The sequence below is a fragment of the Exserohilum turcica genome (genome assembly GCF_000359705.1).
Source record: "Exserohilum turcica Et28A unplaced genomic scaffold SETTUscaffold_14, whole genome shotgun sequence".
In the NCBI taxonomy this organism is placed as follows: domain Eukaryota; kingdom Fungi; phylum Ascomycota; class Dothideomycetes; order Pleosporales; family Pleosporaceae; genus Exserohilum; species Exserohilum turcicum.
This window is the reverse complement of record NW_007359959.1, coordinates 274188-299650: the sequence shown is the minus strand read 5'-3', so window position 1 is coordinate 299650 and position 25463 is coordinate 274188. Positions and strand designations below refer to the sequence as shown.

Sequence of the window (25463 nt, the reverse complement as noted above, 5' to 3'; positions counted from 1 at the left end):
CAGAAGCGGCTGTTTTTAGCACACCGACTACCGTGTTGACGTGGTTGCGCGGGCGATGGTTGGTACGACGCTGCGCTAATGACGTAACCCCATGGCTAAGCGAGACGGCCATGCAGGGGGGCAAAGCAGGACGGGCAGAGACAACCAGGCAGAGATTGACTGCTTGGGCACCAACTGGACCAGAAGAAAGGCAGAAGAAGAAGAAAAAAAGAGGGCAAAACAAAGACGAATCTCGCTGTGCACTGCGGCCGGTGAGGACAGAGTTTGCAGCGCGCGTCTACATGAGCCACGTACTGTAGATTCGAGGTGCACAGCCGCAGTTGTGCGTACGCGTCTACGACGTGATCAGTCCGCAGCAACACGATGCAGACTAGCATGCAAGGGAAGAGCACCAGAGGCAAGAAAGAAAGAAAAAAACTCAAAGCTGGTTGCTGCAATGGGATCATATTCGAGTCTATTGCTCTTTGGGCCCATCTTGTACCTGTGATGCTTTGTCTATCATGACAACTATGAATGCGTTGCTTTCGTAAGCGGAGCAGCCTGTGCTACCGACATGTCGAGTGGCGTCGTGCTGGGAATGGGGTATGGAGGAATACAGTAGTAGTGTAGTCGTACTGCGCATGGCCATAGATGAGACCGGGATGCGACGTCGCGTGGGCTCGGTACTACCCGGCTCTCACGAGGGCGACTTCTTGGGGTGTTTGGGAGGGTGCGGGGCAGGCGGCGCCGACGAAGACGACGACGACGACGAAGCAGAGGCGGCGCTGATTCCGTCTGTAAAGGGCGAGTATGGGGCAGCGACCGAATGAGGGGGCGCGCGGTGTCCGGCTTTTGTGCGCGGAGGCTCTGGGGCGCCGGGCCACTTGTTCTGCTCTTGGTGCATCTTGTCGAGGGGCTCTCCCACGATGTGGTACTTGTCCCAGTTGATCGGGGGGCAGCGCACAATGTTCTGCGGCTGGGGTATAGGGGGGAACTGGGGCGCATGCGATTCTTCGTCGGTGCGCGCCGAGTCCTTGCGGGCATCTGGACTGCTGACGTGGGTGAGGCCTGCCAGTGTGGGCGTGAGTGTATCATGATACGAGTGGGCGTGGTGGGCGCGCTGCTCGTGCAGCGAGCGGGCAAATGCTTCGGGATCGGCAACGGCCTTGGCCTTGAGGTCCTCGAGGGCCTTGAGGTCGCGCTTGCTCTTCTCGCGCTGCAGCTGCAGGAGCGAGATGGCGGAGCGCAGGGCGATGGCGTCTGGGTTGTCCGACTCGGAGATGGCAACAGAGGGCGGCTGGGGCTTGAACGTGGCCGTGGGCGGAGGGGCAGGGCGGGGTCGAGCTTCCGAGTGGGATTGGGATTGGGATTGGGATTGGGATTGGGATTGGGATTGGGATTGGGATTGCGCGTGCGAGTGTGATGAGTGGGAGCGCTCCAGCGGGGCTAGCTGGGCAACCGAGGCCGTCGGGGTGAGGGGCGACACGGGCGGACGGTCTGGCGTGGGCGACCTGGAGCGGTTGCGCGAGCGGTGCGAGCCTGTCGAGGCATGGGTGGATGAGGGAGGGCGTGCGCTTGTGTCGACCAGGAGCGCGGGCATGGCGGCGGCGGCGGGCGGCGGGCGGGCGTGGTGCGAGGATGTTCTCCAGGGCGCACACACACAGGCACGCACTCACAGGACGGCAGCGGCGGCGGCGACAGCGACAGCGACTCTGGTGGACAGCGAGCACGAACGAGCGTAGGGATTCGGTGGAGGAGGGCGAGGTCAGGCCACGCAGGGGCCTGGGGGGCTGGCAGCTAAATCTCCGGGAGAAGCTTCCGCCGCGTGTTGGCGGCGATTAGGCGCAGTCTCGCCCGTCCATGGCACTTGCAAAGGGCGACGAGGTGTGGGTGTGAGTGCGAGTGCGAGTGCGAGGGAGTGTGTGTAGGGGAGTGCCAGACACCGGCCAGCGGGGCTCAATTTGCAGTGGCCAGCAAGGGGAAGGGGCAGTTGGTGCTGGGCTGGCGCTGGGCTGGTGCTGGTGCGCGGCCATCGATCTCGTCTATCTGGCTCCGGCTGAGCCGAGCGACTGCCTATACCGACGCATTACACTATGCACGCTGCTAGCACTGCTACACACATTCGCATAGCCTACACCCATGGGCGCCCGCGCCGCCGCCAAAAGGCTGCCAAGCCACAGCTGCCGTGGGCGGGCGATGAGTAATATCCCCAGCATCCCTGCGTCGACTCACCGACATGGATGCACCGCGCCGCCTGCCGAGATGAAAGCACCACTGCCACTGCCACTGCCACCACCACCACCCGAACGCCTGCCGGGGTCAGCAAGCCACGCGCAGCAAGCACAAGCACAAGCAGAAAAAAAACGCCGCCACTGACCCAATGGCTGCAAATGCAAATGCCAGCCGCCGCCCGCCAATGGCTGCTCACGTGCGAGGCTCCCCTCCAGCCCTCAGTCGTTCCTGCCTGTCCCCTCCCTTGGCCGTGCGCGCCCTCAATCTGCGCCTGCTATTCCCAGCAGGCTCATGTCTGCAAACAGGGCTCGCCATGGCGCCTTCTCCGTCCCTTGCCGTGCCTCGCTTATATCATCACCGCACACACATATACACACTCCTATATGTACACACACGCCGACACACAACAACACACTCGCCCTCCCTCCCTCGACTACCGGCGCCTGCATGACATGCGCCACGCTCGTGAAACACCTGCCAATCAAAACGCCCGCTGCACGGGCATCGCTGGCCCGCTAGCCCGTAACTGATGGACCTACCGAAATCACGATCGTTAGCCATGGTCCCGAACGTAGCCTTAACAGCGCAGACCCCACCGGCGCGCATACCCAGGCTCAAGTACAGAAACCCACTGCCGGCACACAACGTCCCACACACGGCCCAAGGCACAGCGCCCCACCGTGCATATAGTAGCCAGGACGCGCCCACCACGCTCGCTCCAGAGTCCAGCACCACTCGCTCGCCCGCTGCCATTCACTCCCTTTCCAAACCGACCTCTGTGACGTCATCCAGTCTGGCTTCCCTCGCCTCCACCGCTTCTTCCACAAATGACGCCCGGTCGTCCAGGAAGAAGAAAAAGGCCAGCTCTGTGCTCGGCTTCCTTTCCCTAAAAGAACCCTCGCAGGCCGCCCTCGACCAGTATGCACAGCAGCAGCGCAAGCAGACGGCCTCGTCGGCATCCTCGACTCCCCAGTCCAGAGCCACGCCCACCCACGCCACCCAGCCGCTCCCTCACAACGTGCCCAAGGTCAATTCCAAGTGGGATGGCGTGCCCGAATCCGTCAAGAGCCGGAGCTCGACATCATCCAATGCCTCGGCGAGGGACAACAAGTCGGGCGTCTTGTCCAGAAGCTCCTTCTCCTCGTCTCTCAAGAGCAATCGATGGAACGATTCCAAGCTCTCCATCATGACCGACGGCACACGCAACCCGCCAAACTCGATTGCCTCCATCTCCGTCTCAAGTCTGTCGGTTCACGACATGGTCCAGTCTCCTACGTCTTCCGCAGCTGCGCCCTCCTTCCCAGATGGCCCAGTCACCCCTCCCTCTACACACGGAACGGGTCTCTTCAGCTCCCAGTCAACACTCAAAATGTCCGACTCAACGTCCAGTGAGCGTCCGAGCCTAGATGGATCCACTCACTCGAGACCTGACTCGCCTGCCTCTTCCATGTCATCCGCCGACACAATTATCATGGACACGGCAGACACCATTTTCAGGAAGATGAGCGCACGTCCAAACCAGGCAGCCTGGGGTGGAGAGGAAGATGCCGCCGAGTCCCCGCAAGATTGCACGCCGGATTATGTGCCAGAATCACATGACTTTCTTTTCCAGACGCAGCCTACTGTCGAGCCCCAAAACGACGAGCAGCCCGCCACATTCAATAACTATCCCGTCGACCTCTTTGCTCATTATTCTCCCATACGGCCTGTCCAAAACTTCAGTCGACCCACGGGACCACAAGGCCAACCAATTCAGCGCAAGCCGTCCATGTCGCTGTACAGGAGAACACCATCAGCACCCGCACTGCCCACCCTATACGAGGCCTCGGTAACCAGTCTAGACGAAGATGAAGATAAGGAAGAGGAGGATGGGAATGAAGATGCCTATTCGATTGCGCCTTCCACCATTGCACCTTCTGAGCTTTCCAAGCACTGGTACGAGTCTCCACGCGAACGTCTCGGACTGGGCAGGCGTCTTCAAATCAATGACGTCTTGCCCTGGGAGGAGCAGAAAGGTGCTGCAGGTAAGCCCAAGAAAAGTCGACTTTTGGTCTTTGGGAGGAGTGCGTCAAAGGGATAGCTTTGCAGGCAAAGCACGCACTCTGACTGACTCTTCACGCGTAGCACCGTGCGGTCCTCGGCGATTTCCCATCGACGCAGAACAGACACACCAAGCTTAGCTGGACTATCTCTTGTACAATGTTCTTTTCCCTTTTATCCGCGCATGGCCGTCTTTTTTTTTTACAGGTACAATGCCTTTGCAGCAAGTACTTTTTATCTGTCCTATAAAGATACCCATTTACGAACTCGACTCGACCCGACCTGTTTCGCTCTTACGGCTGTATTTACATAGTTGCCGATGCCTGTCATCTGTTTTAGTCGGGCCATACCGTACTAATTGTTTCCTATCTTCTTTTCCCTTTTTTCTTTTCCTTTGTCTCCTCCTCAGCTGGTATCGATGGAAAGAAGCAAGACTTTGTAAGCTCTTCTCGGAAATTTCATAATGTTTTTTTTTCTTATCTTTCTTTTCATCTCTCACCCAAATCCAACTCCAGAACACACACATACACACACACACACAAGAGTGGAAATCAGATTATAGTATCCCAACCCAAAGAAATACACTACAAGTTGTTACATCAATCACTGCCATGCGCAAGCTTTGAGCAAACAAACACATAAAAAAAATTAAAACTTCCAAATCCGAGTCCGAGGTGTCGCTCCGCTAGAACTGTTTTTCTGCTTCTTTTTCGCTGGTTGAGTTTAACGTGCAAATGCTAGCTTCCCCTCGCTAAGGAACATGCACTAGTTGGTGCCTATGGCTAGCCCTCCCGCTTTTACCCATTACCATGGGCATGTGCATGTGGGCTGGCTTCGACTTGGGTTTGTGTGGGGAGGGGGGCAAGCGCTTACTGCTTGTACCCACGGAACCATGCACGCCACGGGCTGAGTCGCAGTCTCAAAAAAAAAAGGTTTATCCCCTTGGCCTAATTCTACTTCATCCCAGGAGAAATTAACCTTTAGCATACCGTGTATACTGCACAGCATCTCAGCCCTACATCTCCACTACCACCACCACCAACCGCTGAATCGGTACATGGGCGGAATCTTAAAAAAAAAAAAAAAAAAAAGGGGGAAGGCATGTGGGAGAGGAAAAGACCATGACCAATGATAAATAAGCTTTCGTATTGAGCATACTTATGTCTGGCAAGCCATGTGCATGTCAGCCCTACCTATTGTACACAAGCACAACAGGTACAGTACACGCGAACATGCGGACGGAAAAATAAAACTAAAAAAAAGGGGGGGGGGGGTGAGGGGGAAGCTAAAAAAAGGTAAAAGGAGAGAGTGAGAGGGGAGAAGGGGGGGAACTATAGAAGCGGAAGTGATTAAGTGGGGAAGGGGGGAGGTTTGCATGCGAGGTTTTGGGAAAGGGGGGGGGTTGGTTGGTTGGTTGGTCTTGTTGCCTTGTTTTAGGGGTGTGGAGAGTCCTGTCTTGCCATTTCATGTCGTTTCATGTGTGAATCGTGAGGAAGGCCTAGGTATGTGTAGAGTGTACATGCTCTGTATGTATGCTTGAAGAAGAAGAAGAAGAAAAAAAAAGGGGGGGAGGGGGGGGGGAATAGAGAGTCAAATCATGGAAATGGAAAAGAGTTACAAATCGAAATATGTTGAGACGCGGGGAACATGCCCAAGTAAACTATGATTATTATTATTATATTATTATCAATCTGATATTTTACGCTTTGCACAATGGTGTGGAGAGGGAAAGGGGTGGTGGTGGAGTAGCATTATTCACTTGATTAGACTTTTAGTCAGACTGGGTATTCTGTGGAGAGTTGGATGGAAGTGTTGTAGTTGTTGTACGCAAGATAGGACGTTAAATAGAGTATACAGCACATTCATATTCCGATATCAACATAACATTGCATAACATGGCCAAGTTCGACGCAAGAATCTAAATTAAATACAAAGTTAAAATTCCTATTCTTATTCTAAGCTGTATAGTACCCTGTATGACTCTGCTTCTTCTTCTTCTTCTTCTTCTTCTTCTTCTTCTTCTTCTCTTTCCCCTGCAATGTTAGTCTACACTGATGATTTACATTTTGCTGTTACACACCGGCGTTGGTGATACATATATTCATCACACATTCATCCATCCACACATCTCTCACAACTACACCTACCAACCCTTCTTTCATTCTTCCCATTTCCTCGCTGTAGTCTAGACACTCCAACAGCTTCATCAGCAGTGACGTCAACACAGCCAGTCCTACGTCACATCACCACCACCAATACTAATCTCCTACTGCAGGGCAAATATCCCCGTTTCTTTTTCTTTCCGCCAAAAAAGCATTAGGGAAAGGGATGCTTGATGCAGCTACATGCGGTGGAACCATGGTACCAGCACCAGTACGCTGCGAGATCCCGACCCCGAATCCAGGGATAGCTAATCTTCTGGAAGCATAAATAGAAGCTGAAAGCTGAAAGCTTGGAATTGCTTTTTTTTCTCTCTTCCACTTGCGCGATAAGGAAATGCAGGGTGGTTTTTCCTACACCCAATGGCGATATATGGAGCTGTGCGGTACCCGAGAATCGCATGCTAGCCGTTGTTTGCTTGGTGGCTTGGAGGCGGGAATCGGGAATACTAGTCATGTCAGGCTGTGCCAGGTAGGCGTGTCAGGGATGTGTTCGGCCCCGTTGGTGTCAAAGCTGTCATGGCTGGGTCGTGATGTCACGATGCGAGCCCTGCGCATGCAGGCATGCAGTGTCATGTCGGTCTGCAGGGCGAAGCTTAACGGGCGGGGTCTATCCACTTGTTGAACCGTTTGCACGGTAGCTGGGGCGTGTGCGATGAAATTCGAGCGTTCGTATCGAAGCCGGCGGATGATGCACATTCAAGATCGATACGAGTAGACTGCTGAATTATTCCATATCATTACTCATGATGCTAGATATACAATGGTGTAGTCTTCGTAATACCTCGTGTGCTACCTTCTTGACCATGGCAAATTACTGCTCCTCGTTTTCAGAATAGATAAAGTTGGCCGCCACGGGAACCAGCCCATTATCAGTGGCCCACTCCCTCACACCACCGCCCTCCTTCCCAGTCCCCCAATGCTGGCGGTCCTCGGGTTTGCTCAGGTGCAGAGGCTTGGTGGTTCCGTTTTTGGGTGCAAAAACAAGAAACACGTAGCGATGCTTGCCGGTCTTGGGTGGCGGGCCAGGCGGCTTGTATTCCATGACATCCTGCAGCGCTGCAGCCGTGGATTCGCTTTGTTCCACCGGGCCAAATTCCGGCATGATGGAAAACGTGTCTGGAGCTATGGTGACGTTGGAGGCAATCCAGTGGCACATCTCGCTCCACTCAGGGTTGTCGCGTGAAGGCGCATCAGGGTCCGTCAGGGTGACAACGTAGCTCATTCCTGAGCTGGAATGCTTCCCATCCGGGCTTGTGTCGTCGTGTAAGACAATGGTTGGTTGATCCTGGAGGTCGTCTGGCTCGATTGTGTTGCCGAGTTGGGCCGTGCCATTGGGCCAGGTGATGGAAAGCCTGAGGCTGGGGAGGAAGTCGTCAATGACTGGATGCGATTAGCGCTGAACATAGCCCTGTCATGTCGATCTGGAGACGCTACCTGTGGGAATGATTTGGGCGTCTTGAAGTCTGCAGCCAGTTAGACAATGTTTGCAGCTGCGATTGGAGACGTACCTTGCTCGGACATGCTTGACGTTCTTGGGGCCGTTGAGCAGCAGTGGCTTTTGCTCGGTTGGGAGTGCACACGCTGTTTGGCAGAGCTGCAGCAAGCAGAGAACCGTGGTGGAGACTTTGGACAGCATTTTGTGGGCGAGACGATTCAACACCAGCGTCGGGCGGGACTTGTCCTTGAGCAGCAATGGAGAGACGGCATCAAGCTTTATTGAACGTGGTTTCTGTGCAGAGGATTCCCCACCTGCGCTGTCGTCATTTGTGTTTCAGTGATGTAGATCGCACCGTCACATCCGGCAGAAGGCGCTGATTGGACGATGCCCGCCCCACGACCAACCGCAATGTAGACGTAATGCGCTTGTATTCAAGCTATCAGCTGTTCTAATTTACTCTGGGTATTCGAATATGACGCGCAAACTAAAGCAAGAAGAAAGCCACCAGAAAGAAGGACAGACGCCAGAGCTAACAGCTCTCGCCAGACTCAATGACTCGGGCGCTGCAGAAGGCATCGCTGTCGATGACGAAGCCCATGTTGCGCGAAATCTGATACTCGGCCAGTTCTTGTGCCCCACGCCCCGTCATGGTTCCTGTGCAATCGCGGAGCAGGATGCAGTCCCATCCGTACGAGTAGGCGTCGGACACGGTGCCAAAGACGCACTGATCCGTGTTGACGCCAGCAAAGAGCAGCGTCTGTTTGCCAGATGCTCGCAGATAGGCATGCAAAGGTTCCCTCTCCGACCACAAGCCGCTCATTCGTGTCTTGTCGAAGAAGAGGTCGCCGGGCTGGGCGACAGCTTTGAAGGGCGCGTAGAGGTCGGCGTTCCAAGTGCGCTTGAACAGGCATCTTCCTTGGCCGTCAGGTAGCTGAGCTCCCAGTCCCACATGCCATCCTAGCGTCTTGCTGAAACCGCGCTGGACAGCGGGAGCCATCTTGTTCAGGTCGACGTCGGTGATGCCCCAATTGAGCCAGGCAACCTGAATGCCTTGGCTGCGACATGTCTCGATGACCTTGAGCGTAGGCTCGACTGCCGCAATTCCTGCCGCGTGATCACGATATAGTGGATGGACAAAGTAGTTTTGCATGTCGACGACTATCAAGACGGATGTGCCAGGGTCAATCATGAAGCCAGTGTGGTTGTTTTCTTCTTCATCACACTCAAACACCATCTTTCGTTCTGATCCCCGAGACAGGTCAAACTTGTTGGTTGCCGGTAGGTAGAGCCATTGGCCCTGGCCTCCAAAGGGAATCGAGGCGGTGCATGTTATGGTGCCTACTGTAATGTCGTGTTGCTCTTTGGTTGCTGTAGAGGTTAGAGACTCCGAGGCCATGGGCGCGACAGTGAGGACACAGGAGAGATGGGAGATTTGTTTTGCTAGAAGTAGGAGATTTGTTTTTGCTAGTCGATAGGACGTGGACACCGGTAAAGGAGGCGGCTTTGAGTCATCGTGTTGCCTTTGTATTTTGGGTGCAAACGCCCCTTCTCTCTTTGTTTGCGGTGAGCGTGATAACGGTGCTTATCTGTCGATAGGCTTCCTTCGGCAAAGAAGGGCTTGGTCATTCCATGGCACAGTTCTTGGTCCGGAGCAATTCAGGGTTATCTATGGGGGAGGGATGATGCTGTTAGATGGATAGTAGTAGTACTCCCAGCGGTACCTGATGTGGCCAGGGCGCTCAATGATTCCTGGGAAACGGCGGCGCATGACGATGAGGGTGGGCTCCCCAGATGTGGAGATAGGGCTGGGGAGAAGGTGGTTGATAATTCAGTGTGGTCGTGGTCGCATGTGCAGGTGCAGGTGCAGGTCGGCAGGCGATAAGGCTGGGTGGCGGTGACAGATAGCTAGCCGTCGCCTCGCTACTTGCCGCAGCCATGTAATCTGTCATAGCAATAGCGGTCGCGGTAGTGGTGGCAGTGGTGGTGCAAGTCGCGGGGTCGTCCGATAACGCCCGACGGCCAGCTCGACGCAGCTGGCAGGCTACGTGTCCAAGGCCGCGTCTGCTCAGAAGACAGCAGCAGGCGGGCTTCGAGAAGAGGGCTGTAGGGCTCGGTGGCTCGGGGCTAGGTGTACGTCGACGGCGACACGTGCAGCCACAAGTACCGTGGCAGAAGGGCAGAAAGTGGATGCCCCAACAAGGGCGTGCGGAGCCGGGCGATGAGTTGTTCGGAAGGCTTGGCGCACCGACCGTTTCGACCGTTTTTCCCAACACCAGAACAGCCCAGCCCGCCAGACCAGAGCAGCCCAGCCCAGCAGCCCAGCAGCAGGACGGGCTTTTGCGTGTGCAGCTCCAACGGCCGCTGGAGCGCAGGGCAGCCGGGCCTGCTGCAGGCTGCCGTGCTCCCTCAGCTGGTCGCAGAGCCGAGCCGCATGCATCGCGCGCTGGGGGTGGCGCTCGCAGCTGGCCGTGGCCATGGCCGTGGAGCGTCACGGCAAAGGGCCCATGGACCGCCGCGTGCTCGCCATGGCAAAAAAACAGCCGGGGCCGGGCCTGTCGCGTGTGCTGGCTTGCTGCGCTCCTTTATGCGAAAGGCATGGGTAGCGTGAGACGGGCGCAGCAGCACATGTGAATGGTGGATGCGCGCAGGCGGGCAGGCGGGCAGGCGGAGTGCCATGCTGGCCATGCTGGCCGTCACGTGCCCGCCGGCCTGCGAACTGGAACTTTCAAGCCAAGTGACGACGAAGCTGCAGCAAAAGGCCCTCCCATCAGCGGGCGGAATGGGTGCAAGCAGAGCACAAGCAGCTGCAAGGCGTGGGACGGCGGGGGGGGGGGGGGAGGGGAGGGGAAGGGCGAGGTTGGAGGGCAGATGCGGGGTCAGCCGTGTGATATAGGCGATGGCGGCGGTGGTGGGAGCAGAGGCGCTTTTGGTCTGCCTGGCCGACATCAACCCGGTCCCGTAAACACAACCGCAGCCGTACGCACCCAACCAGCGCTATGGCGGCGCTGGGCGAGGAGCTCCTCAACATTGTCAACAGGCTGCAGGACCTGGTCTTCAACACCATTGGCAATGATTCCCTCGACCTGCCCCAGATTGTATGTGCGCCCCAGCCCCAAGCCCCCATGCGGTGAGCCCCAGAGCAGATTTTACCCGCCGCCCACGCATTCGCCCGGAACGCTGCTGACGGCCCCAGGTTGTCGTAGGATCACAGTCGTCGGGAAAGTCGTCGGTGCTCGAGAACATTGTCGGCAAGGATTTCCTGCCCCGTGGCAGCGGCATCGTCACCCGCCGACCGCTCATTCTCCAACTCATCAACCTGCCCAGCGAGCGCGACGACGACGACGACGATGAAGTCCACGTTCCCCACACGCCCGCGAGCGTTGCCGGCCAGCAGGAGTGGGGAGAGTTCCTCCACATTCCCGGCCAGCGCTTCTACGACTTTGCCGACGTCAAGCGCGAGATCGAGAACGAGACTTCGAGGATAGCAGGAAACAACAAGGGCATCAACAGGCAGCCCATTAACCTGAAAATCTACTCGCCCCACGTCCTGAGTCTGACGCTGGTCGATTTGCCTGGTCTGACCAAGGTTCGTCATGCCAACTTTTTTTTTGCATGGCCGGCATGGAGCTAACGGCCCTAGGTCCCCATTGGCGACCAGCCTTCCGACATTGAGAAGCAGACACGAAACCTCATTACCGAGTACATTGCAAAGCCCAACAGTGTTATTCTTGCCGTCTCCCCCGCAAACGTCGATCTGGTCAACTCGGAAGCCTTGAAGCTCGCCCGCCATGTCGACCCCATGGGCAAGAGGACCATTGGTGTCCTCACCAAGCTCGATCTCATGGACCACGGCACAAACGCCATGGACATTCTCTCGGGTCGTGTCTACCCACTCAAGCTTGGCTTCATTGGTATTGTCAACCGATCACAGCAGGACATCCAGGGCAACAAGTCGCTCGCCGATGCTCTGCAAGCCGAGCGCGATTTTTTCCGAACCCACCCCGCATACAGGAACATGGCAAACCGCTGCGGTACCCAGCTCCTCGCCAAGAGCCTGAACCAGACGCTCATGGCCCATATCCGCGACCGGCTGCCCGACATCAAGGCTCGTCTCAACACCCTCATGGGCCAGACGCAACAAGAGCTGGCAAGCTACGGTGATGTCACCTTTACCGGAAAGGAGCACCGCGGCTCTCTCATCCTGCAGCTCATGACTCGCTTCGCTTCGTCTTTCATTGCCTCCATCGACGGTACCTCTACTGAAATCTCGACAAAGGAGCTGTGCGGTGGTGCTCGGATATACTACATCTTCAACTCCGTCTTTGGCAACTCGCTCGAACAGGTTGACCCGACCCAGAACCTCTCCGTCTTGGACATTCGCACAGCTATCCGCAACTCTACAGGTCCACGACCCAGTCTGTTCGTTCCCGAGTTGGCCTTTGACCTCCTTGTGAAGCCTCAGATCAAGCTCTTGGAAATCCCCAGCCAGCGTTGCGTTGAGCTCGTCTACGAAGAGCTCATCAAGATCTGCCACACCTGCGGCTCGACTGAGTTGACGAGGTATCCCAGGCTGCAAGGCAAGCTGATTGAAGTTGTCTCGGACCTTTTGCGAGAACAGCTTGGCCCCTGCTCAGGTTACGTCGCTTCTCTAATCGATATCCAAAGGGCCTACATCAACACAAACCACCCCAACTTCCTTGGGGCTGCTGCTGCCATGTCGTCTGTCATCAACGACAAGGAGCAACGGGAAAAGAAGATTGCCATGGAGGCTGAGAAGAAGAAGCGAGAGCAGAGGAGACTAAAAGAAATGCAAAACGGTACCAATGGAGAGGGCACAGAAGAGGGCGAAAATGGCGAGGGTGCTACGCTCAAAGCGCTTCCTCTCCGAAAACATCAATCGCAAACCAGCCGCAGCATGTCCCCGGCTGTCGGACGAATGGTGAACGGATCTCAGAGCACAACGGCAGCACTCAGCAGCCGCAACCGGTCACCTCCGGGCACGGCACGCGACAGCTTCCTCAACTACTTCTTCAGCAAAGACAGCAACACCGCATACCCCAACCCACAAGTCGGAGCACAACAAATGCTTGACAACCGGCCAGGCAGCCGACACGTCACCCAAAATACCGAGCCCAGCTTTGCACAAAGCATCCGGAGAGGTGATAGCAAGCAGCCTGCCCATGTCCTGGCCATGATGCCAGCAGATGACGACTATGATGCGCCATCAAGTACTGCTTACAGTGCTCCTCCTCAAAGCCCAAGCGTGGCAGGAGCAGGAGAGAACTTTGAAGGCGGTTTCGTAAGTTCCTACCCCACGTGGCCCGTTGGCACAGTGTACTAATTCTCGATAGCCTTCCAACCCCGAGCAGGCACCAGCCCTGACAGAGCGCGAAGCCCTTGAGACGGAGCTGATCCGCCGCCTCATCTCATCCTACTTCAACATTGTCCGAGAGACAGTTGCTGACCAAGTGCCCAAGGCTATTATGCATCTCTTGGTCAACCACTCAAAGGACGTTGTACAAAACAGGCTCGTGTCGACGCTGTACAAGGAGGACCTCTTCCAGGAACTGCTGTACGAGGACGACACGATCAAGGCTGAGCGCGAAAAGTGCGAGAAGCTACTCAAGACATACAAAGAGGCTGCCAAGATTGTTGGCGAGGTTTTGTAAAAGGTTAACGTGGTTGGATATAACGAAATAGAAGGATATGGGCTCACTGTAGGTTTTTCATGATGTGCGACTACCCAGCCTTTACCCCTCCCGGCTGGCTGCCGGTATGGATGGGTCGGATCAGTACAGGTCCGAGTAAGTGGCTTGTGGGGATGGGTGAAGGCTACGAAGCGTTTGGAGGCCGAGGGCCGGCCAGGGTGAAGAATGTCTTGGCACCTTTTCTTCGTCGCTTTTTATTCCTACTCTTCTGCTGCCCTGCTATGTTTTGGATTGCCAAGGGTGGCAGGGCGTTTTACAAGGCTCTGCTTTTGGCTTGATCTGAAATGAGTGTAGCATAGCACCTGCGCACGGCGGGGGCAAGGGTGGAGATGAGACATGTATAGAATATAACGTCTTCCGACATGTACACAGAGCGTGCCTCGGAAAATCAATAAACTTCAATGATTGTTGTGCAGTCAACAGACACATCCCTGTGACGCAGCGTGGGGCAACTCTTGGTGGTCCGTTGTCAACACCTTCATCACCCTATTTTGGTAAGCGACGTTTATTACTAAAGGAAGTAAGAAATGGTGGTGTTTCGACCATCCAAGGAGTCGTCCTATGGGAGGAGAATGGCGGCTTTGATAGCACAGCGTCAAGACCAAAAAAAAGTAAGTCTATGCTACCGTTGAACTCTGAAGCATGTATATTGAAAACGTGATCAACCCGACGTCTATGTTGTACAAAAAGGTACAGAGTACAGCGAGATTGCTATCTCGTAGATGTCGTACCACTCTTGACTAGTATTTTGCCCTTCCACCAATCTGCCTCTCGGCTTGGCGAAGGGACGGCCGCATTATGTCCATGCTAACGTATGAAAACATGACCTCTCCCAATGCGCTTATTTGTCGGTTATGCCAAGGAGTGCGTGAAGATCGGCGTTGGGGTCTTTCGGGTCGACGCTTGCTGTTGCGGGAACAATGTCAATGCACTTGTCCTGATAGCCTAACACACAAAAACAAATTCCTTCCCACCACGCTGTGACGTACCTCCTGATGACTTTGGCTGTTCTGAGGGGTGGTCTCGTGCCCATTGCTCCTTTGCTTGCCTGATCAACGCCTGCTTGTGCTCCCACTCCTTTTGTGCGGCCTTTGCCCTATCGGCTGCCGATAGCGAAAGCTGGTGGTAGGCACCGTAGAAGACACCGAATCCGAGGGCGGACCACCGGAGGACCTGTAGTGCACCCGTTAGCCGTCAAGTCACATGTCCAGCCGCTTGCACGCGGCCCAGATGAACAATTCCCGGGGATGCTGGAGGCGGCCTCGATGGGGAGGGGGAGGGGGAGCGTACGTTGACACCGACGGACGTGGACATTGTGACGGTCGTTGCGAGGGCTTGCGATAACCGCTGGCGAGGTCGTAGATGTCCAATGGCAGGTATTCCGGACGAGCGATGACTATGCACCGCGGGGTAGGGGCCGGAGGGGTGTGACGACGGCGTCGGGGCGGATGCGGGTTGGTGGGCGTTGAGCTGTGAAAGTGAGGTTGGACCTGGCGCAAGATTTGGTCGGCACTGCTCGCTGTCGAGCTAGTGCCCCGTCCCTGAACAAACATCTTGGCGCGACGACGTAGCAGACAAACCAACCCCCCCCCAGCGCGCCCTCTTTTGCTCCCCGCCCGCCACCTTGCTGCCCTGAACCCGAGCGCGGCGACCAGAGAAGAAAGAAAAAAAAGGATACCAGAGGGAAACACGAGCCACGAAACGCCGATTCTGGATTGCCCCCGGCGACTGATCGACCGCGACACACAAACTCCCTTCCCCTCCCCGCTACAACGTCTCACTCTCCACACCTCTCTCCGCCATGGAGTCCACAATGCAGCAGCGGCGGGATGAGATCCTTGCGAAGAAGGCCAAGCTCGCCGAGCTGAAGCGCCAGCGCGAACTCAGGAAGGCGGAGACGGCGAGCAGACAGTCGCTGACTGGCAGCCCCCTTGGAGAAGTAGGGAACACCGTTCTGCACTATCCGCCCCGGTCGGCTGACAAGCATGCTATCAGGTCCTCTCACCAACACCAAGGCGAAGCGAAGACCTTGACCGGCGAGCCGACGTCAACACCCTCATTAATAGTATTCTGGGGGAGAGCAGGCCGGGGTCGACGGGCCCTGGGTCGCCCGCCGGCGCAGGACGAGCAACGCGGCCGACGTCAGTGGTCAGCGCAAGCCAGCTGAGCAGCGATGAAGGGTCCGCGGGCTTTCCGCCATCGACTGGCATGATTGACCGCGAGATGCAGACGCTTTCCATCGGCCCGCTGGCCACAGTCTACGAGATCGACGGCCAAGTCACAAACGAGGTCAAGAAGGAGAAGGAGATTATAACCTACAGCAAGGGCGTACAGGCAAGCATAGATTGGAGCCCCTCAAAGGACCGTGGCATAGGCGGCACCGACAGCGAGCGCGACGAGAGCCCCACGCGGTCACCAAAGAGCAAGAGGCTGAGCCGGAGACAAAAGGAGCGGGACGAGGAGATTCGCACCCAGCTGCGAAAGGAGATTGAGGAGGAGATCAAGGCTCTCCAGCAGGCGCCGCAGGAAGGCGCGCCACAAGCGGGATCAGAAGAGAACTTTCCGTTCAAGACGCTGACCAACGAGGAATTGATGGCTGTGGAGAACTCGGAGGAATTCATCGGCTTTGTAGAGCGGAGCACAAAGGTCCTGGAGCGAGCCCTCGATCAACAACTAGAATATGATATCCTCGCCGACTACGCACAGGGGGGTGTGGACGCGGATGACTCGGATGAGGGCTATGGCTCAAGCGGAGGCAAGAAGGGGAGACGGATAAAGGAAGTTGCGCAGTTCTGGGACGAGCGATGGAGCAAGAAGAGGATGATTTCCGATCTGGGCTTCTCGACAAAGGTAGGGAAAAGAATCGCCTTGTGCTGCAAAAACATGACTAACTTGGGTAAAAGTTCCCAGAGCTTGTCCTTGCCTCGTACACCAAGAACCCATCCGCTCCCCACGACCCCGACGGCCTCGTCCAAGTGTGGAATCTGCACATGCACGACCGCCCTGAATACATATTCCACGCTCAGTCTGATATCCTCACCGCAAAGTTCTCTCCGTTCCATCCGAATCTCATTGTAGGCGGCGCTTATTCGGGTCAAGTCCTGCTGTGGGATACCCGTGCAAAGTCGGCGCCTGTACAAAAGACGCCCCTCACAGGATCTGGCCACACACATCCAGTCTACTCACTAGATATCGTCGGTACACAGAACGCAAACAACATCATCTCTTGCTCCACAGATGGTGTTGTATGTGGCTGGACAGTCGACATGCTTTCGCAACCACAAGAGTTCCTCGAACTAACATCACCCCCACCGGCAAAGACGGACGACATGGCAGTAACCAGCATTGCTTTCCCGCAGTCTGATCCGACATATTTCCTTGCCGGCACAGAAGAGGGCTCCATCTACCCTTGCCATCGGTACGACCGTGCGGGTGCAAAGGCCGGTGTAGACGGCCGTGTGAAATACGCTGGCCATGCAGCGCCAGTCATGAGCCTCGACTTTCACCCGGCAAAGGGCCAGATCGATCTTGGCGATCTTGTCCTGTCATCCAGTGTCGACTGGAGCGTCAAGCTGTGGAAAGTCCGGCCTCCGGCTGCGACAGGCGCAACAAACGTGACACTACCTGGTGCTGCACAACAAGTCACGCCTGTCCTAGACATTGCGCGCGAAGATCTCGTCTATGATGTCCGGTGGTCACCTGTCAAGCCTTCGGTCTTTGCTCTCGTCGACGGAGCAGGTAGTTTGGAAGTTTGGGACATTAATGTTGACGTTGAAGTCCCTGTGCAGTCTGTCAAGCCTAGCGATGGCAAGAGGGGTGCATTCACAAACATGCCGACAGGCTTGGGCTACATGAACCGAAGTCTCAACAAGCTAGCATGGGAGAAGAACGAGGGCCGGAGGGTAGCCGTCGGTGGCATGGATGGCGTCGTCACCATCTTCGAGGTGGGCGATGATCTGGGAGGCGTACAGACACGAAGCGAGGAATGGAGCGGCGTTAAGAGGCTGGTAAACCGCCTTGAGGGTCACGGTGACGGTGTCAACGGGAAATAAAGCTTCTGCACGCCCAATCCTCTTTTTTGAAACTGCCACAGACAGAGACAGGGTTGATGATGGATGGGCTGTGCGACACAATAATACCCCCTCAGCTTCTTTTCAGCAAGCAGAGCATCGTTTTGGAGTCGGTCAGTTTTTTTTTCTCACCTTTTCAAACCATACCCCCATGTAGTATCAACCATAGTTTTTTTCTGCACCACACACCACACCACACACAGTTCAGAGTAGATATATTTCGCTCTCGTCTCACGCAACGACACATGCCATGTGCAACACCAAATGACAGCAGGCCCCTAATACATGTTCCCTTGCTCCCTCCCCCCCCTCCCCAACCCCCTTTTCCAGTCTCAGTATCAGTCTCACAAGAACACCACCGCCTCGCCAACAAATCCCAGTCCAAGAAACGTCTTCCGTCGCGCCCGCGCCCCCGCACAATCGACCTTTTTACCACCCACATCACATCCACCCTCAGCATGAACTAAACCGAACCTCGTACATGATCGAAACGGCATCAATGTGGGTTTAACCGCATTGCCAGTCTGGATACCCGCAATGCACCGGGTTGTGTATGTAGTGTGCATGGATGGAGATGCGGGGGTGATGTAGGTGCCCTTGCTGCTTTTGTTACAGTGGGATTTTCTAGGGAGGGGGTGGAAGGGAAGGGAAGGGAAGTGGAGGATGGTTATTTAGCGTTTTGATGCTTCTTATTTCCTTGAGACGAATTCTGAACTTGGGTTACTGATATCTCATTCTTTTTCTTGTTTGATTTTGTTGATTTTGATTTGATTTTGTTCTTGGGAAATACTGAGTCAGAACGAGTAAGTATGCGTGATTCCACGGTGCTGAAACAGAAGCCCTCCTGTGCTGCTACGGCAAGGGTCGCTGGGGATAAAAGATGCATGTTTTGGTTTAAAAAAAAAAGAAAGAAAGTAGCTATGTATTCCTGGTTTCTTTTTTTTCTTCGGTCTTGCGGGTATGTACATGAACTGACGACTTTTATGCAGTGCAATAACGTCTTGCGTAGCGGCTGGAGAGGCCTACTTCCCTTACACTAGCACCACACCAACGTCCGATTACACGTGCCTGTGCGAACAGTTTCTCTGGCACATCGCATGTTATCAGAACCACGGATTAGATCCCTCGACCTATCTGAAGTGCGCGTCTACGAAAACGAATATGGAGGTGTTTTGCCGCGGCACAGCAGCGCGAGATGTGAAGAGCGAGCATGCAAAGCAGAAAAGACAGCTCAACGACTTTCTGTCGAGTATCGCTGGCGATGTGTCTTCCGCACTGGCAGCCAATCCGCTTCAGATTCCAGGGCTCCCGAATCCGACAAAGGCGACGGGGGCTGCGTCGAGTAGTACCGCAGTGGCAGCGAGTAGTAGTGCAGAAGGAGCGACTACGAAAGCGACAGCCGCGCCGAATGCAGAGTCAGACTCTGCAGGTGTTTCTGGAGGTCTTATTGTCGGCGTGGTGATAGTTGCGCTTGCGGTACTCGCTTTGGTAGGGACCTTTGTGTCGCTGTTTCTCCAGCATCGAAAGAAGAAGAAAAAGAAGAAAAACGGCGATATGGCTCCGTTTGCAGATCGAGCCTCGAGTCCTGGAGTTTCGGCATCTGGGGATCCATCTACGTCCTCGAGGAACGTTTTTCCGGATGTGTCTCAGCGAAGTGCTCACCCGAGCACTGCTATGATGTATATGAGTGCAGTCGCTGCTTCGGCTGGAGGTGCGGGCATAGCAGGAGGAAGTGCGATCACTATACAACGCAAACCAGTCAGATCACTGCCCGGAGACAGTCATCACTTGGAGAAGCCGATCAATAAGATTTGGGAAATCGATGGGAGGGAAATACCACGTCCCCAGGAACTTAGCGCGGAACGGAGTGAAGAATTTCATCTGAGCGAAGAGCAAAGACAGTGGCAGGAGCAGAATCACGTTGCGTACAAACCGCCTGATGGAGAGTTTGTGGGCAATCGGCCGATCAACTAGGTCTTGTAGGGTAATCACGACGCCTCTTTTCGTTCCCTTGGGATCCAGTCATGGTCTCCCAAATACTGCCATTCATGAGTTGGTTGACCTTTCGCTGTTTTCTATGACTGCAGGTCGTCAAAAGCTGCAGGAAAGTCGAGGTTGAATCCGTAGTCTGAAAATGTCCAGTCGATCTGGGAGTAGGGTGCATCGATACCAGGCCAGATCTCGATGAGCTGCCTCTGGAATGCTTCGTTGCTGTACGGAGGTTGTATTTCTTGCGGCACCATCTCGGTAGGGTAAGAAAGTGGGATGCTTTGGTTTGGCCCATTTGAAATCAGGGCATGGTTTTGCTGTAGAGGAAGACTGTTTGCTGTGGGGATACCCTCTGGCTCAAAAGCAGGGCCTCTATTTTTCAACGTCCCCGAGCTGATCAGCCTCCACAGTCGTTTCGTAAGCCTAGTAACGCCTCTCACGCTCGTCCATTGCTGGCTGAGGCTATCCAACGCGTCACAACATTGGCGAAGATCTGACGATGCTGCGTCTATGTTTCTTTCGCCGTCATGTAAAGCACGGTAGATGACTGTCGTTGCCATGGACATTGCGTACGGTATGAGTGGAAGCGGAGGAAGGCATTCTAGGCCCGTTTGAGACACTATTTGGAGCACGCGGTCGGCGGAAACAAGGCGCCGGTTGTATTGCACTGTACCGGGGCCGCTGTAGCGGCAAGACAGCATTGCAGCGACATGGTACCATATCTCCAGGTATGCTGATCATTTCAGTACATGGAAAAGCTGACCCGGGAATTCTCTTACCTCGATGCGACATATGGAAGTGGTCAAAATTACATCCAGAGGTGACTTCTGCAATGGATGGGAACTCCCTGCATTGATCAACACGGCACTTGGAGCCAGCTTTGTACGCCCTCGTCGCCATTTTCATAAGATCGCCCAAACCCAACGCCACCGCCATGACCTGTGAACGATAGCGGTCCCGGTGGGGCTTTATGCGCTCAATGCCAATGTCAGCATCGTCGATGAAAAAGGGCGCCGCAGCCAGGACTGGTTTGCCCAAGCGGTCGAAATTCCGAAGTGACCACCATAGGTACTCACACCTATCCTTCTCAGGGTTTCCGGGGATCTTGAGATGTATGCACATGGACCATGCTTCGCAGATGGCTTGGGATAGATAGCCTGAGGCCCGGTCGTCGCCAGCTAGCCCGTCGTTATGCAGATGCATCAGGGCGAGGATTTGTATCTTTACAACGCGGTCTGGCTCAAGGTCTGCTTTTATAGCCGCATCTAGACCCGCTAGTAACTTTGACGCGAAATCTAGAGGCTCAAGAACGGGACCAGATTCGGTCAAACGCAGAAACGGGGCTGCCTGTTTGGCCTTGCAGACAACAAGGCACATTGCCTTTACCAGATACGGAGAAGCCTGTCCATTGCTATGGTCTCGGAAGACGCTGGCTCCATCAGTGACTGGGGTAAGGTCGTCTAATACAGATGTGTATAGAGGCAAAAGTGCGTCGGTCGTAGATCTCGGTAACGTGACAAACGCACCCTCGTCTTCAAGATATCTCCGATGGGCTTCGGAAAGCTTCTTGGGTGTGGCGCGAGTCTTGTGTTGCTTGTACCATGTCAATCGACGCTGTGCTTCATACGCTGCCGAAGGGCTGGACGCCGAGGCTTGTGGTGAAGATTGTGTAGATTCTGCATGGGATTCTGGTAGATGGGCTCTTGATCCTGATTCTGCATCTTCCGACAGAGCTGCGAGAACGGAGCCGGGATTGTATTCGCTCACACGGCCAGGACTCGGAGTTGATTTGCGAGTAGTGTTGGTCAACGGTGGCGTTTTCTCGGAACTTTCCCCACGTTTCGAACAGCCATCCCTAGAGTGGTAGCACCGCTTCTTGCGTGAGCGGCAGGTCGTACAAGCTGCTGCTGATCTCTTCCTCGGTGCTCTTTCGCCCGATTGCCAAACAAATTCCATTTTTTTCCAAGAATGCGTGGGGTCGGCCAAGTCCAGCGGCTCAAAGGTGAGGAAGCGGGTGCAGTCCGCATTTGGCGATGACGAGCGGCTCTCTGCAAGCTACAGTGGGCACCTTCATGAGCTCGACACTTGTTTGGGCGTTGTTGGTCTCGATTGTGCAGTCTCAATCCTATGCCGACCCAAATACAGATAATGCCGCCTTCCCCACTGTATTCATTGGGGTTGGCGCGGGGAAGACAGCCCCTAAACCCTTTCTGGGGCGGCCCGCCCGACCACTCATGACAACCACCTGAGTATCTGCAGCTTTGCGGACAATTTTACACAGCACGAGACCTTTTTCTGGAGTCATTGCTTCTTGATTGGATATTCGATCAATATTGGGGTATATGCGTTGGTAACCCCAGTTTTTGTAAACATCACGCACCGATGGTATAAGTGCTAGCATTTCACCACTGAGTTCTTCACGCACCATCTTCTCGCATTCCCTTTCTTTAGCACATCATGTCTTCTCCACAAGTTAAGCGCTATGTCATTGTTGGCATGGGTGTCCGCTCAGCCTTCTACTACCAGAGCATTATCAAAGACTTCAAGTCAACAGCCACAATAGTAGGCATCTGCGATACCAACCAAACACGCATGAATGCAGCCAACGACCGAATTGCTGAGATTGGGGGCGAGCGTGTGCCAACGTACAAAGCAGAGGACTTTGACAAGATGGTCCAAGAACAAAAGGCAGATGTCGTTATTGTTACTACCATAGATCGCTTCCACCACGTTTACTGCATTCGGGCCATGGAGCTAGGTTGTGATGCCATCACGGAGAAGCCCATGACCATTGACGAAGAGAAGCTACAAGCCATGGTTGATGCGGAAAAGAGGACGGGCAAGCAGGTGCGCGTCCTGTTCAACTACCGATACGCGCCACACCACACCAAGATGCGCGAGCTCATTGACTCTGGAGTGATTGGCGAGATTTCCACTGTACACATGGACTGGATCCTCGACTGCGCACATGGTTCAGACTTTATGCGCCGATGGCATCGAAACAAGGACACGAGCGGTGGTATTCAGATGCACAAGTCGATCCATCACTTCGACCTGGTACACTACTGGCTCAACACCGAGCCTGAGCTTGTCTACTGCCTGGGTAGCCTGCGCTTTTACGGCCGAGAAAGCGCTGAGCGGCGTGAGGAGAAAAATCTCGGCGAGCGCTATCTCAACAACGAAGCTGCCAAAGACGACCCTTTTGCCATTCACATTGACCAAAATGCTCAGCTGAAGAAATTGTACCTGGAAGCTGAGCACGAGGACGGCTACATTCGCGATCGGAATTGCTTTGCCGATGGCATCACAATTGAGGACAATCTTTCCATGATTATCAAGTACAAGAACCAAGCTGTCATGACGTACAACACATATGCATACGCACCATGGGAAGGGTATCGCTGTGTGTTCAATGGAAGCAAGGGTCGTATTGAAATCAATGTGGTTGAGGGCGGATATTCTGCCGGTGGAGAAACCGTCACCAATGAAGGAGTCGGCGAGCTCGAAGCGAATTACATCCAAGGAGGCGTGGAAAAGACAAACATTGTCGTCTATCCTCTGTGGGGCAAGCCCTATGTTGTCGATGTCGAAAAGGCGGAAGGCGGACATGGCGGCGGAGACCCTCTTCTGCTCAAGGACGTACTTCTCGGTGACGGAAAGGACAACTTCAAGCGCGCTGCATACATTCGTGATGGCGGTAATGCTGTGTTAGTAGGCGTTGGAGCGAATCGCTCCATGGAGACGAGCATGCCGGTGAAAGTGCAGGATCTGGTCAAATGGTAGTGAGATTTGTGGCGAGAAAAAGCGTAAAATCAAACATTTGAAATCCAATATTTTGGACGATAAAAACTCCATTTGGCGTAGGATTGACATGTCCTGAGATAGCAAATATATGCAAAATATTGAAAACGGAAAAAGGAATGACGTACCCCTTAACTAGCCTGTCGCATTCAATATGCCACAAACCCTTAGAATAGCACCCTCGACATACCGCATATGCAGGTATTGCGCGTCCTTGCAAAATCTCCGTGTGAATGCCGACAGCAACGGAAATGCAGCGTTGTATCCGTCCAGTCGTGTCGCACCAGGACACTGCGGAGAGCCGAGACTTGCGTATGCCAACCAATCATGCGCTACCACGGCAGCAGATCCAACCACGTCCGCCGTGGATCTAAGCTGCTTCGGTGCATAGAGTACGCCACATTCTTCTCTTTTCAGGCCAGGCTGGACGCCAGAAGTGAGCTGAGACGATGGTTTCGGACAATGGAGTGTGCGAGGTGGCTGTGGTGGGGCTGGGAATACGACGCGTGAGTGTAAAAGGCGTGGAGCAGACCTTTTATGTCTGCCTTGGAAGCGTAGACACGAGCATTCGACAAGCAGTTTCAGTAGTCGTGGTCGAGAGAAGAAGCAGCAACTGTACTACCACGTTACCTGGAAGACTGGAAGGCTGAAAGTACCATAATCACCATTCCAATCGAGGCCCAACATTCCGACAACCAGGAAGATGATATCGTCACTCCAAAAAGCGATGCTCCTCTCCCTCGTGGGCATCGTTTCCGCGCAAACAAGCACCTGGGGTGAACCCTTCACGGTCGAAGCGTCCAATCTCCCCGCCACTTCGACAGAGGTTGCGCTGCCCTCGGCCTTGATACCACAGGCAACAACTTCAACATGGGGCCAGCCATTCACAGTAGAAGTATCGGAATCTGCCCCGGGCACCACGCGCACTGCGGTCCTTAGTATCTCAACACCGCAAGCATCAACCTCATCGTGGGGCGAGCCATTCACGGTCGACAACAGTGCGACATTTACTTCGGTCGTGACTTCAAACACCGGTACAGAGAGCCTGGCTGTCGACACGGTGACACCAACGCCACTTGTATCGAATTCTACAGTCGTAAGCGTGAAGACGAGTTCAGCGTCCAGCACAGCGAGCACGAGCAGTACGACGACGGAATCCGAATCTCCTACCGGCAGTGAGAGTTCAACGGGTACTTCGCGACCTAGTACAGTTCCTGGTGCAGCAGCGCCGCTGGGAAGCGTTCACAAGATGACTGTGGCTGGTGTAGTCGTATGTGCTGTGGCAATCATATTTGCTTAGCCGGAAGGCGACATGAAGCAGGGAGTGAGGGAGCGAGCGAAAGGGAGGTTAATGCGGAAGCGATCAAGAGTACAGGAAGGGTGCATAATGCTTAAGATGATGGGATATTGCTTGCATTTGAGAATCCAGATTATGGGACATTATGGCAAATCATGAGCATGACTCTCACAAGAGCTTTTTTTCTCCTAGAATAGAATTCTTGTTTCAAAACAATTTTCTTCTTCTAGAATACAAAAAAGAAAATGATCATGTGATTTTCAATATCCAAACTATACTACCAACTACAAAACTTAATGCACTGTTGTTGTTTTGCAAACTTCCTGAGGCAGCAAAATCGGTAGGTATAAGCGATATCGGAAACGACCTACAGTGACCGTGCGCCAGATGGTCATGGTCGCCAGTTGGACACCCCCACCACAACAATAACAAAACTTCAACGCGTTATAACTCAACTAATATAAACCTAATCTAAGAAGCGATTAAAGAAATTAAATCGCAAGAGCTAAGAGAATAATTCTTGTACTAATAAATTGCTAAAAAGTACAACGTACTACAAACAACGCTAATAAGACAACACAAACACTAAAGCGACGACTATGGCCTACGTAACTAATCCCTCTACCTAGAACGCGAAGCTAAGCTTGTATAATACGTTAAAACGCTTACTAAACAACGTTTTGTAACGATGTTACAACTTCGCCAAGTATTGAGCCAATCCCAGAGCCGGATCGGAGGAAGTACCTG

The 25463-nt window shown here is 54.3% G+C and overlaps 9 protein-coding genes across 9 annotated transcripts; 5 read left to right on the top strand and 4 right to left on the bottom strand.

Moving 5' to 3' along the window:
- Nucleotides 1-442: 442 nt before the first annotated feature.
- On the bottom strand, nt 443-1821 carry SETTUDRAFT_168029 (uncharacterized protein). Its single transcript, XM_008025259.1, has one exon. It carries the CDS (start codon nt 1577-1579, stop codon nt 677-679), a length of 903 nt encoding a protein of 300 aa, XP_008023450.1. The 5' UTR covers nt 1580-1821; the 3' UTR covers nt 443-676.
- Nucleotides 1822-2680: 859 nt separating this feature from the next.
- SETTUDRAFT_168027 (uncharacterized protein) lies at nt 2681-4818 on the top strand. The gene is made up of 2 exons (XM_008025258.1): nt 2681-4235; nt 4336-4818. The coding sequence occupies exons 1-2, from the start codon at nt 2771-2773 to the stop codon at nt 4389-4391; spliced, it is 1521 nt and encodes a 506-aa protein (XP_008023449.1). The 5' UTR covers nt 2681-2770; the 3' UTR covers nt 4392-4818.
- Nucleotides 4819-7139: 2321 nt separating this feature from the next.
- SETTUDRAFT_128468 (uncharacterized protein) lies at nt 7140-9274 on the bottom strand. The gene is made up of 3 exons (XM_008025257.1): nt 8400-9274; nt 7922-8007; nt 7140-7793 (listed from the first exon to the last, which is right to left on the bottom strand). The coding sequence occupies exons 1-3, from the start codon at nt 9245-9247 to the stop codon at nt 7225-7227; spliced, it is 1503 nt and encodes a 500-aa protein (XP_008023448.1). The 5' UTR covers nt 9248-9274; the 3' UTR covers nt 7140-7224.
- A 1504-nt stretch (nt 9275-10778) lies between these two features.
- On the top strand, nt 10779-13951 carry SETTUDRAFT_168025 (uncharacterized protein). The gene is made up of 4 exons (XM_008025256.1): nt 10779-10946; nt 11045-11437; nt 11492-13150; nt 13203-13951. Exons 1-4 carry the CDS (start codon nt 10848-10850, stop codon nt 13518-13520), a joined length of 2469 nt encoding a protein of 822 aa, XP_008023447.1. The 5' UTR covers nt 10779-10847; the 3' UTR covers nt 13521-13951.
- A 179-nt stretch (nt 13952-14130) lies between these two features.
- On the bottom strand, nt 14131-15013 carry SETTUDRAFT_168024 (uncharacterized protein). The gene is made up of 3 exons (XM_008025255.1): nt 14850-15013; nt 14549-14732; nt 14131-14465 (listed from the first exon to the last, which is right to left on the bottom strand). The coding sequence occupies exons 1-3, from the start codon at nt 14871-14873 to the stop codon at nt 14401-14403; spliced, it is 273 nt and encodes a 90-aa protein (XP_008023446.1). The 5' UTR covers nt 14874-15013; the 3' UTR covers nt 14131-14400.
- A 347-nt stretch (nt 15014-15360) lies between these two features.
- On the top strand, nt 15361-17611 carry SETTUDRAFT_106097 (uncharacterized protein; the record flags this gene model as incomplete). The annotated part of the gene is made up of 3 exons (XM_008025254.1): nt 15361-15498; nt 15555-16409; nt 16463-17611. The coding sequence occupies 3 exons, from the start codon at nt 15361-15363 to the stop codon at nt 17609-17611; spliced, it is 2142 nt and encodes a 713-aa protein (XP_008023445.1).
- A 2093-nt stretch (nt 17612-19704) lies between these two features.
- SETTUDRAFT_26823 (uncharacterized protein) lies at nt 19705-21574 on the bottom strand (the record flags this gene model as incomplete). Its single annotated transcript, XM_008025091.1, has 2 exons — nt 19705-20351; nt 20398-21574. 2 exons carry the CDS (start codon nt 21572-21574, stop codon nt 19705-19707), a joined length of 1824 nt encoding a protein of 607 aa, XP_008023282.1.
- A 501-nt stretch (nt 21575-22075) lies between these two features.
- On the top strand, nt 22076-23401 carry SETTUDRAFT_38093 (uncharacterized protein; the record flags this gene model as incomplete). The annotated part of the gene is made up of 1 exon (XM_008025132.1): nt 22076-23401. One exon carries the CDS (start codon nt 22076-22078, stop codon nt 23399-23401), a length of 1326 nt encoding a protein of 441 aa, XP_008023323.1.
- A 578-nt stretch (nt 23402-23979) lies between these two features.
- On the top strand, nt 23980-24986 carry SETTUDRAFT_168022 (uncharacterized protein). The gene has a single exon (XM_008025253.1). The coding sequence runs from the start codon at nt 24147-24149 to the stop codon at nt 24717-24719; it is 573 nt and encodes a 190-aa protein (XP_008023444.1). The 5' UTR covers nt 23980-24146; the 3' UTR covers nt 24720-24986.
- Nucleotides 24987-25463: the final 477 nt, after the last annotated feature.

Bases quoted from the DNA above. Each gene is read 5' to 3' on its own strand.
- SETTUDRAFT_168027 (XM_008025258.1), top strand. From the start codon at position 2,771: ATGGTCCCGAACGTAGCCTTAACAGCGCAGACCCCACCGGCGCGCATA. The intron at 4,236-4,335 runs GTAAGCCCAAGA...CTTCACGCGTAG, and splicing joins GGAGCAGAAAGGTGCTGCAG to CACCGTGCGGTCCTCGGCGA.
- SETTUDRAFT_168029 (XM_008025259.1), bottom strand. From the start codon at position 1,579: ATGCCCGCGCTCCTGGTCGACACAAGCGCACGCCCTCCCTCATCCACC.
- SETTUDRAFT_168024 (XM_008025255.1), bottom strand. From the start codon at position 14,873: ATGTCCACGTCCGTCGGTGTCAAC. The intron at 14,733-14,849 runs GTACGCTCCCCC...GGTGCACTACAG, and splicing joins CCACGTCCGTCGGTGTCAAC to GTCCTCCGGTGGTCCGCCCT. The intron at 14,466-14,548 runs GTACGTCACAGC...TTCCCGCAACAG, and splicing joins ACAGCCAAAGTCATCAGGAG to CAAGCGTCGACCCGAAAGAC.
- SETTUDRAFT_168022 (XM_008025253.1), top strand. From the start codon at position 24,147: ATGCTCCTCTCCCTCGTGGGCATCGTTTCCGCGCAAACAAGCACCTGG.
- SETTUDRAFT_128468 (XM_008025257.1), bottom strand. From the start codon at position 9,247: ATGGCCTCGGAGTCTCTAACCTCTACAGCAACCAAAGAGCAACACGAC. The intron at 8,008-8,399 runs GTCTGGCGAGAG...TGCTTGCTGCAG, and splicing joins TGCAGCGCCCGAGTCATTGA to CTCTGCCAAACAGCGTGTGC. The intron at 7,794-7,921 runs GTACGTCTCCAA...AATCGCATCCAG, and splicing joins GTCAAGCATGTCCGAGCAAG to TCATTGACGACTTCCTCCCC.
- SETTUDRAFT_168025 (XM_008025256.1), top strand. From the start codon at position 10,848: ATGGCGGCGCTGGGCGAGGAGCTCCTCAACATTGTCAACAGGCTGCAG. The intron at 10,947-11,044 runs GTATGTGCGCCC...TGACGGCCCCAG, and splicing joins CCCTCGACCTGCCCCAGATT to GTTGTCGTAGGATCACAGTC. The intron at 11,438-11,491 runs GTTCGTCATGCC...TAACGGCCCTAG, and splicing joins ATTTGCCTGGTCTGACCAAG to GTCCCCATTGGCGACCAGCC.